The sequence below is a fragment of the Echinops telfairi genome, unplaced genomic scaffold, assembly GCF_000313985.2.
Source record: "Echinops telfairi isolate 266 unplaced genomic scaffold, ASM31398v2 ScPeMD7_7400;HRSCAF=8409, whole genome shotgun sequence".
NCBI classification, from domain to species: Eukaryota; Metazoa; Chordata; class Mammalia; order Afrosoricida; family Tenrecidae; genus Echinops; species Echinops telfairi.
In genome coordinates, this window is record NW_022111300.1 from 54,310,754 (window position 1) to 54,321,453 (window position 10,700).

General features: G+C 41.0%; 1 protein-coding gene across 1 annotated transcript in view; it reads left to right on the forward strand.

Moving 5' to 3' along the window:
- The first annotated feature begins 3,832 nt into the window (after nt 1–3,832).
- DOK6 (docking protein 6) overlaps nt 3,833–10,700 on the forward strand; it is a 172,990-nt gene continuing 166,122 nt past the window's right edge. Inside the window, exon 1 of the mRNA XM_045296075.1 lies at nt 3,833–3,913. Within this exon, the coding sequence (XP_045152010.1) occupies nt 3,833–3,913 (81 nt within the window). The remainder of the gene's footprint in view (nt 3,914–10,700) is intronic.

Below are 10,700 nucleotides of genomic sequence, written 5' to 3' on the forward strand. Positions count from 1 at the left end.
AACGTGGGATGTGGCTTGAGTAACAAGCGAGAATTCAACCAACTCATTTGCAGCCAGAGCTTGGGGGAATGCTTTACAATGAATGACATTCAGAGAGAGGACCATAACCACAATGCCTTTAGGAACACTTTTTCTAAAAAAGTTTAGTTTTGCTGTTTGTTTTCTGTAGTAATAAATTCACCAATTCATAGAAAGATAGCCAATGGAAACAGAATCTTAGCATGTAGAAAGATTTATACTTTAAATTACTGTATATACTCGTGTATAAGCAGGGTTTTTCAGCACATTTTAAATGTAGTTTTTGTGGTAAAATTAGGTGCCTAAGCTGATATTTGGGTTGTCTTATACTCGAGGATATACGGTATTGAAAGTTGTTAAGTGCAGAAGCTTGCTTAAAGCTTGAACTGCTATCTAAGCTGTGACAATTGGTTTCTCCACATCCAGAGGAAAAAGTGTTGAAAAGCAAAAAACACGTGGAAACAACTGGTTGAGTGACCTAGTTGACCAGGCATGTAGCTGTCTCTACAATCAGACTGAAAGAACTAGAGTGGGACCTGGCTGCCACCACCAACACCTCTGAAAAGGATCAGATGACGTCCTGAATAGATTGGGTGAAAATTATGGGATGGGGCTCAAAGTCATACAAGACTAGATTTCCTGATTAGATAGCCCTGTGAGACCCACCTTCCACCCCTCCCAAATGGCCCTTAGTCACCTGAGATAGAATAATCAACCTTTTTAGAGAAAAAGCACAGCATTGTCCAAGGACAAAATTGTAAGACGTTGGAGAGGAGGCCTAGAAACAGGCAACACAGGGAGGAAGTGGGATCAGTAAGGATACATTCAAGGGGTTACCGTGGATGAGTTGAATGAAATATGTACAAATGAAGGTACCTGCACTGGAACCCCCCCCCACCTAATTCACATAAAAGTGAAAATAATGTAGATGGGTACTGATAGGACATATACGTCAGTGTCTGTGGGCAGCTCACACCCAAGATAGCTTAATTAGGGCAACAGTTGACTCTACAAATGCTAGCATTTCCTTTTGATCATTACTAAATTTCATTCACAGTTGAAATTTTAGTGACCCTTTAAGGTCATTACCAAATCTTGCAGCTTGTTATGGCCAATTGAAATAGAACCAGTACATTCAGTGAGGTTGTTAGTCACATTGAGTAAGCTCTGAGTTGGAGCCACCTTTAGTGCATGAAAATGATGCCTGGTCCTTGGCCATCGTCAGAATCATTCCTCTGTCTGGGTCTTGAGCTGCCTTTGTTGTTGTTGTTGCTGACCCTCTAGACATAAAGGATGTCCTTTCCAGGGGGCTGGTCCCTTCTGCTTACATGACCAATCAGCTGCGATGAAGTCTCACCATACACTCTTCTAAGGAGCATTCTGGTTGTACTTCTTCCCAGAGAGATTGGTTTGTTGTTCTGGCAGCCTGTGGAACATTCAATGTTCTTTGCCAACACAATTAGTAATAGTCCTTTGTATGACCCAAAGACTCACATCCATTCAAACTACGGGTATACCCTTAGTTTTAAGCCAACCTCTGAACAGCATATTGTACTTTCAGAGGAATACATTGTCACAGGCATTGGTTAATTCTATTTTAGCCTTAACCATTCCATTCGAGACAGTTTAGGGCGTACATAGTAGAAGTTAAGGCCATTTCTTTGCTGACTTGGTACTTTAGGTCTATTGACCTTCCTGCATTTCTGAGGTGGAGGAAAACCCTGAGGATGTAGCAGGAGCATTGACATGGGCAGTGAGGGCGTTCTTATAAAAATTTATCTCCAACCGAAGGTAAGATATTATTTTTACAAAGAGTGAGCGGTGAGAAATTGTTGAGAGATTGAAAGATTCCATCTGATTTAACTATGACAAGAACAGTTTTGCTAATGCAGATGGTTAAATAACAGGAAACTCAATATTACTAAAACTAAACTTATTTTTTAGCTTTTCTTTTTTTCTTTTTTTGACAATTGCAAAAATGCCGTCATTCACTTCGTTGTGTAGGCATAAAAGCTTGGGCATAGACTCATCCGTCACCCTCAATCTTACATGGAGTTTACTTTGTAGTTGTGCATTAATAGTCCTTTTCATTTTCAGCTCATCGCCTTTCTCCCTACTGCCTTCAACCACGGCTGAGTTGGAGTCTTGTTACCTGGGATAATATGAAACACCTAATGAAATGTTTCCATTCACAAAGTCCTGGCAGACCCTGGCACTACTCTGGTCTTCTTTATGTACTGTTGATTCTCCCGGTAGAAGCTTTATGGTTCTGACTGGCACATCCTTTCAGTTACTCTTGTATTCTGTGTTTCTAATAAAATCACTGATGGAAAAAACATGCAACCTTTGTTCTTATCAAAGAGCTATAACATCTGTTTCACTGAGCATGGTGGACTGAACTACATCAGGAGATCAATGTCCAAAGGTGGACCCAAAATGCCTACCTCTAAGGTTTGCCTTCTCAACTGTTTCTTTGGGCAGACAGCAGCCACAGGGTTATAGGGTCTGGAAGCCAGAAGTTGTTCTTATATCCTGTTGAGTTGGGTCCAACTCATAGCAACTCTAGGTCCAACTGCAGGAAACAGGACACAGTCCTGGACCATCCTCCCAATCGTTATGTTTGAGCCCATTGTTGCAACGATGGTATCAATTCATATCATTGGGATTCTTCCTCTTTTCCACTAGCCCTCAGCTTTAATGAGCACAGTGTCCTTCTCAAGGAACTGGTCTCTCCTGATGACATGCCCAAAGGATGTGAGACCAAGTTTGGCCACACTCACTTCTCAGGAGCATTCCGATGGTGATGTGTCCTGGCAGTCCATTCTGGGGCTTTCAATGTTCTTTGCCAAATATTCTTGCCATCCAGAATTCCAGTGCATCCTTTTTCTTACTGTTTCCTTATGCCAAACCCAACTTTAAAATGCATATGAACTTCACTCGCAACCATTCATTCTCAATCGGTGACCTCATGGCAGAGAGGAGAACTGTCCTGTGACTTTCTAAAACTGTACATCTTTGCAGGAGGAGAGAGCCTCATCTTTGTCTGGTGGCACAGCTGGCAGTGTCAGACAGCTGTTGTTCACAGTCCCAGGCATAATCACGATGTCTCCTGAGCTCCTGCAAGAGGAAATGGAAAACATGATGGTCTGGGACAGACCACCCAAGTAGTCAAAGTGCTGCTCTTGCTCTTGAATACTCTACAGGGGTCTTGTGCAACAGCAGATTTGCTCAATGTTCAATGAATTGATTTCTTTCTTGATTTGCTTCCAAGAGCACTGATTGTAGATCTAAGCAAGATAAGAAGCCTTAATGAGTTCAATCTTTTCTTTGTTTACCATGAAGTTGTCTATTGGTAAAATTGTGATTTTGACTTTACTCCTTATTTTGACAAGCCCAGTTGTGCCATTTGCATAAAGAAAGTTGGTAATAAGCCATCATCCAATCCTGGTACTTGATGTCAGCCTATACCTGAGCTTCTTGGATTATTTACTCAGCATATAGATTACCGAAGTATGGTGAAATACACAACTTTGACACAAATCTTTGCTGATTTTAAATAATGCCTTATTCTCTTGTTCTGCAATGGCACAATTTAAGTGTCATGGAATTCCCCTTCTTCTCAGTGCTCGCTGCAGTTTGCTATGATACGCGTAATTGAACGCCTTCTCATAGTCAGTAAAATGCAAACAAACTGCTTTCTGATATTCTTTTCTTTCCCCCAAGACCCCTGTGATATCAGCAGTGATACCCCTTGTTCCATGTCCTCATCCAAAGCTGCTTGCAGTTCCGAACACCACCTGTGAATGTCGCGGTAATGATATCGCTCAATGCTCTCATTCTTTTGGGCCACTTTGAAATGAGCACAAATAGGAAACTCTTCCACTTCGTCGGCGAGGTAACTCTCTTCCATATTTCTTGGCACAAACCAGTGAATGCTCCTAGTACTTCACAAACGTGTTGGAACCTTTCCCTTGGCAAACTATCAGTTCCTGGAGCGTGGCTTTTCACGGGTGCCTGCACTGAAGCTTGGGCTTCTTTCTTCAGTACCATTGGCTCTTGGTCATATGCTACCTCCTGAAAGGGTTTGAAGTCAGTTATTTTATGTACAGTGACTTCTTTATATATTTCTTCCATTTCCCTTTGATGTTTTCTGCATCACTCAATGTTTTGCACATAGACTCATTCAGTATTGCAACTCCAAGCTTGAACTTCTTCAGTTCTTTTCAGCTTGATATAGGCTGAGTGTGTCCACTTTTGGTTTGCTAACTCTATGTAATTGCACATTTCATTATAATATTTTACTTTGTCTTGAGCTGCCATTTGAAATATTCTGTTCTGCTCTTTGACCTAATCATTTTTTTCTGTGTATCTTAACTACACTATGATCAAGAGCATGATTCAAAGTTCCTTTGACATCCCCTTTGCTCTTTTCCTTTCCTGTCTTTTTTAGTGACCTTTTGCCTTCTTCATGTATCATCTTGATGTCACCTCCACAGCTCATCCGATTCCCTGCCATTGATTAGTAGCCACATAGTTAACCCATTGCACCACCAGCGCCCCTGCTTCAAACACACCTGCCTAAGTAAAGTGGTCTATCCAGACAGCCTTGTATTCAATGGGAGGACATTGGGTCCACATTATATTTATATACATCTTCCTCTGGATTTCACATTCTTAACCATCATGGGCTTTATTTCAACATGGAGGAGAAAAGAAAACAATCCTGCAATGAGAATTAAACAGGACATCACTAGGAATTAAATTTCAGCCCTTCTAGAGCTATCATCCTTGACTTGCCAGCAGGCCTCTCTCTGCCTTGGTTCCCCCAGTAGAAAATGAAAGCATTGGGTAAGTAAATTATAACTCAGTGTGACCCAATAATTATTCTCCCTTAAATAAGAATATTCATTTTAAAATGGTGGGTATGCATCTCAACTATTGGAATTTTCCCTAGTTGCATCTTATGAGTCTGGGAGAGATGAGGCTGTCTGCCCCAATAAAGATGCATATCCTCAGAAAACAAACATAGGGGGCAGCTATGAGTCTTTTTGAATAATCTTCCAAATTCTCCCCCTCCCTCTCGCTACCCACCCCCCTGCACCCCCAGTGAAGCTATTCTTAGCAAACAGCAATGGGTGAGAGGGTGTGACCCTTCCCGCAACTCCCCATCAACCTGCTTAGGATAAAAGCATTGGGGGAAAGTCTAGCAAAATGAAAACTAGTGCAATCAATTTTGGGGACACACAACATAGTTCCTCTCCCTCTAGATATACCAAATGCATATTTTAAAGGCATGAGACTCAGAGTTAAAAAAGGCTATTTAACTCAGTTTAATCTAACATTTTGCAGAATCTTTCTAAATAGAATTGTGGTTCCTTCCCATGGCACATAGATTAGCATCAGATGGACAACGAGTCCCCTGTGGCGACTTGGATGTGGGGAGGGCTGCTGTAGAACCTGGCAGAGCACTGAGAGGGAATTGAGTCTGGACTGTTAGAAGGTGGCTCCATATTGTTTTCCAACTGCTTTAACTTGACAGTTTCCTTCAGTCAATGTAAAAAAAGCAAAACCAAAACACCTTAGCTACAGACAGTAACATTTAATAGGCTTAATTTTCTAGAACCTATTTAGAGAAGCAGTAGGAAGGTGAAACTTAATTTAGTCAACAGATGAGGCTGAGTTCTTAAACCTTTCCCTTTCCCTTATAGATCACAGATAAGTGTGAGGGAGCCGGAAATGACTCCTCTGTGCATGTGCTGAAAATCAGAACGTGCTTTTCAGAGATGAGACAGTTGTGTAGACAATCATTTTGCATAAAATTTTAGAGGCCTTACAGGCAAGCTAAAGGGCCCAAGTACCATCAAATCCCAACCTAAGATTTTCACGTTGGAGTAATATAAGGTGAATAAATGTTAGCAGAACACCTCATTCCCCCAACTCCCTATCAACAAGATAGAGGGTGTTTCCATGTTCAGGAGCTGCCATTTATGCTGAATTGGACTTGACCATCATGCAGGCATAAATCATGGACTGAAAATAGACTTTCAGTCCATGATAGCACTGTTGACTCTATCAGACATTTTAAATAAGAGACAAAGACAGGGAGTGGGGCCACACAACAGGAAAAGCTGAGGTTTGCCTGTTGAGAAAATCAAGGAGTTATCAGTAAAAATAACGCATGAGGGCTTCCAGGTACTGCACTGAGAAACTAATGGGTGGTCTTTGGTGACTACGTCACAAATTGTGATGTCATGTCCCGTCCTACACCAGAGACTTTTAGACGATTCATGAATTCACATAGATAAAATGTTGATGACATGTGGCTGATTTAAGAATTGCATGTCTGGTTTCAAATGTTTAATAGTCTTTTGAGGCAAAGATATAGTTGTATTTTGATTTATCCAATTATCTTTGGGCAATTAAGCTGGAATAAAGTTTGTAAGAAGAAAAATTCCAAAAAATGCAGGTGGCACTAGCCCTATTCAATGAAGTCTAATCATGTTCAAGGGAAAAGTATTTCTACCTACAGTTAGCTGTTCCGTTGCTTACATGCTAAATTAATTAAGGGACTATTTAAAAATTGCTTTCCAAGAACTTAAACCACCACCAACTAACATCTCAGACTCATAGGGAGCCTGAAGGAGTGAGTGGAACTTCAAAGCAGAGATTTCAAGGCTGTAAACCTTTATGGGGAAGCACATCACCCCCTCTTTCTCCTGTGGAGCACCTGGTGGGTTTGAATGGTAGCTCTTTTGGTTGGTAGCCAAGCGTGGAACCCCTGTCCCACCAGAACACCCTTCCAAGAATGTAGGGCGGAGCCAGGGCACCAAGAAGAGCCCTGATGGTCCTGTGCTTTGACCACTGGGCTGCTAGCTACCTGGCTTGTGGCTCCAATGGACCAGCTGTCCTCATGTGGCAGCTTGCTTCCATGAAGACTTTCAGCCCCCTGAAACACCTTGATGCAGTTCTACTCTGTCCCATGGGGGCATTCTTGGGTGGGGAAGGTACAAAGATGCAAACACAGGTACACTTCAAAAACACATTGTCTATGGGCCCAATAAAACAAATACAGTGAGGGGGTTGGACATCATGGATATCCAAGATGTGAAGGCATGGGCTATTTTGAAGGAATTTTTTTCTAAATTGGTTTTAGGACACTTGTATATGTAAAATATGTAAGTATATGTTTAAATGTGTAATCGTGTTGTATGTAAATATTATGGCAAAATACTATACTAAGTGAATTTCATACTCACTGAATATTTAAATGTATATGAACTGTATTTTATCATTTATAGCACCAGTGCCAAGAAGATCCATATTCATGGATTCATTTTCTTAGGCACTTCTTGGGAAATATTGAACACATAAATGTGATTATGAGTTACCATTAAAATGATTCCACACATGCATATTTACTGCTGTGGCAAGAAGTCCAGGACATTTACTGAGTGAAACAGCCCTGAACATCCCATCTCCCTTCCTAGTTCTCTTGCCACTGCCCATTCATTATTAAAGCCTATATTTTACTCAATATATTGTTTTGTGGGTTTCTGAAATTATAACTTTTTAAAGGAGTAGAAAGCTTCATCTTTCTCCAATGGGTAGCAGTTGGTAGATTTGAACTTCTGATCTTCTGGTTAGCAACCCAACATGTACCCACTAAGACACCAGGGCTTCTACTCCGCACCACTACGTTTCCCTAAAATGGAACCGTGATGATGATTACCATGGAAACTGGCTACTTGCTTTTCTTTATATCCTCACCATCTAAGTATACACCCCAGACTCTCCCAAACTTCTAACCTGATTTTGCCAAGTTGAATTTCTGTAAATAAGACTAGATGTATGTATTTAACCTGTGCCCAATTCTTGTATTTGGTTACATTTTTGAGACTCATTTGTGTGGCTGTTTGAGTGTAGCTATAGATCATTAAGGAGGTCCCAAGTACAGTGGGGAGAAAAAGATGGACCAAAACCTAAAATCCTAAATGATAACCGGATTATGCCTCAGCTAGGGACTTGTGGGAAAACCCCTCTTTACTCTTGAGTCCCTGGCCCATTCAGATCTGTAACTGAACTCGCTTCCCTGGTGGAATTTTCCACCGAAGAATAGGTGCATCAGGGGAATAGTAACACTAAAGCAGTGGTTCTCAACCTGTGGGTCGCGACCCCTTGGGGGCTCAAACGACCCTTTCACAGGGGTCGCCCAATTCAAAATTACAGTTATGAAGTAGCAACGAAAATAATTTTATGGTTGCGGCGTCAGCACATCATGAGGAACTGTATGAAAGGATCCTGGCATTAGGAAGGTTGAGGACCACTGCACTAATGCGGGATACTCACACCTTAGAGAACTCACCCATTTGATAGTGAAAGGGCAGCTGTTCCCCAGTGACAACGTTGAGCAGGCTTAGGAAAGGAGGGGAATGGGAACAGGACACAAAGAAGTGGGCTCAGTGCTGCTCACGGAGGTGATGGCAGTCAATGGGATGAAACCAAATGTGTATACATCATTGAATATAAAACTGAGCTCCTCTGTAAAATTCCATACACTTCACAGCAAAATGTTTTAAATTAACCAAAAATTCTCTCCTTTATTCCATTGGGAATTCCATGATGATTCCCTCCAGCCTGTCCCTCAGTGCTAATAAGCTTGCTGGTTGTGCCAACCGCTCTGAAAGGGAAGTCTAGTCAGGCTTTCACCATCATCTGGACTGTCCTTTTCTTTTGGATTTCTCGATCCTCTGGAGATGTGCTCTTACTTCATTGTGTGCATCAGAAATGTCTTTAATCTAGAGTGTGATTTTTAACTGAATGTTTTTTCATCAAAAGGAAATTTAAAATTTTTATTTCATTATCTGTTCCCTTTATATTTGTGTGTCCTATGAGTAAGATGGGGCTTTCTAAATCCAGAAAGTATTACAGCCTTGAAAACCCACAGGGGTGGTTCTCACCTGTCCTATGCAGTCACTGTGAGCCGGCACTGACTGGATGGCAGTGAGGTTTGCTTTGTTTAAGTCAGAATCAACTCGATGGCTGCGTGCGTGCTTCCCCAAATGACTTTCAGCTCACTAGCATACTTGCATGCCACATGTTCGATTACTTTTATGTCTACAATCCTCTGAAACATTTTACAGTAACTTGTGAGGGAAAACTCAAAATTACATTGTACCGGAGACATCTACTCAGGGGTCTATCCTTTCCCCATGGTGCTAGTGTTCCTTTGGATATAAATCCCATGTCCACACCTGGGCTGACAGGCATTTGTCTTTGTCCAATTCTATTCAGTCCTATTTACTGTTTACTGAACAACTCTTGGTATTACACATTGCAAATTCTCTAAAATTGCTATCTTCACAAACATCTTTGCTTATAAGTAGACCTTTGTTTTATACACACACACATGTTATGATCAATTTGTGAATTTCCACCATTGGAACAATTCTAAATTGACTTGAATTGAGCCTATAGATCAGTCAAGAGAGAAATGATTTTTGTTTTTGCGATACTCAGTCTTAAGAACTACGGTCCAAAAATCACCCCAAAATCACTGCCATAGTCAATTCTGACTCATAGTGACCGTATAGGACAGGATTGAATTTCCTACACTGAGTTGCAGAGACTGTAACTCTGTATGGGAGTTGAAAGCTTTGTCTTCATTCCCTCAGAGCAGCTGGTGGTTTTGAACTGCTGACCTTATGGATCAGAGCCCAATTCACAACCAATGCTCCACCTAGAAGCTACAGGAAAGCCTGGGAAAGCCAGAGCCAGCATAAGGTAGAAACCTGCCGGAGAGAGAAATTCAAGTATGTTTCACTAATAGCACATAAAGCGGTGAGAGTGTACCTTTCAGACCCAGGAAAACGAGGCAGCCCTGTAGAGGTCGGGTTCTAACAAGCTTCGCTGTACAATTGTTTATTTCTTAAGTTTTCTCAATTTTGAAAACAGATTCTAAGTAGTTTTAGTTCAAATTGCTTTGATGTGACTTTATAGTTTTCCTGCTTGTTTGTTCATAGTGCTTTTTAAATCTTTGGGTCCTTCTCTCTTGTCAGAATTATCAGCTATTCTTTCTAAATGTTGCTTCTTCTATGCCCGTGGTTCTCAACCTTCCTAACGCTGCGACCCTTGAATACAGGTCCTCATGTTGTGGTGACTGCCCAACCATAAAGTTATTTTCATTGCTACTTCATAACTGTCATTTTGCTACTGTTATAAATCGGGCAATCCCTGTGAAAGGGTCGTTTGAGCCCCAAGGGGTCGGGACCCACAGGTTGAGAATCGGTCTTTTATACTCTATCTTTTCCTTTAAAGATTCTAATACATGTCTGATTGATCATTTTGCTATACTGCAAATGACTTTTTATTCCCTCTTGCTATTTTGCATCCTTTTGTCTCTTTGGGCTTTAATCTTGGTATTTTTCTCTGGGCATCTCAGTTATTTACAGTTCTGAAGTCTTGCCCATCACCCATTAGATTAATTGCCATTTAAGCAATGTCTGAGAATGCTAATTCTAATGGATATAACTATTATCATTTCCTCCCTTGTGTTCATGGGTAGTACATATATAAAAGTGCCAGTGATTCCCCCCTGTGTTTAGCTAGTATCTACACACCTTGCTCGACTTATTCTATGCTTACAAGTTATATTTGGCATATGTAATAATATCCGATATTAATGA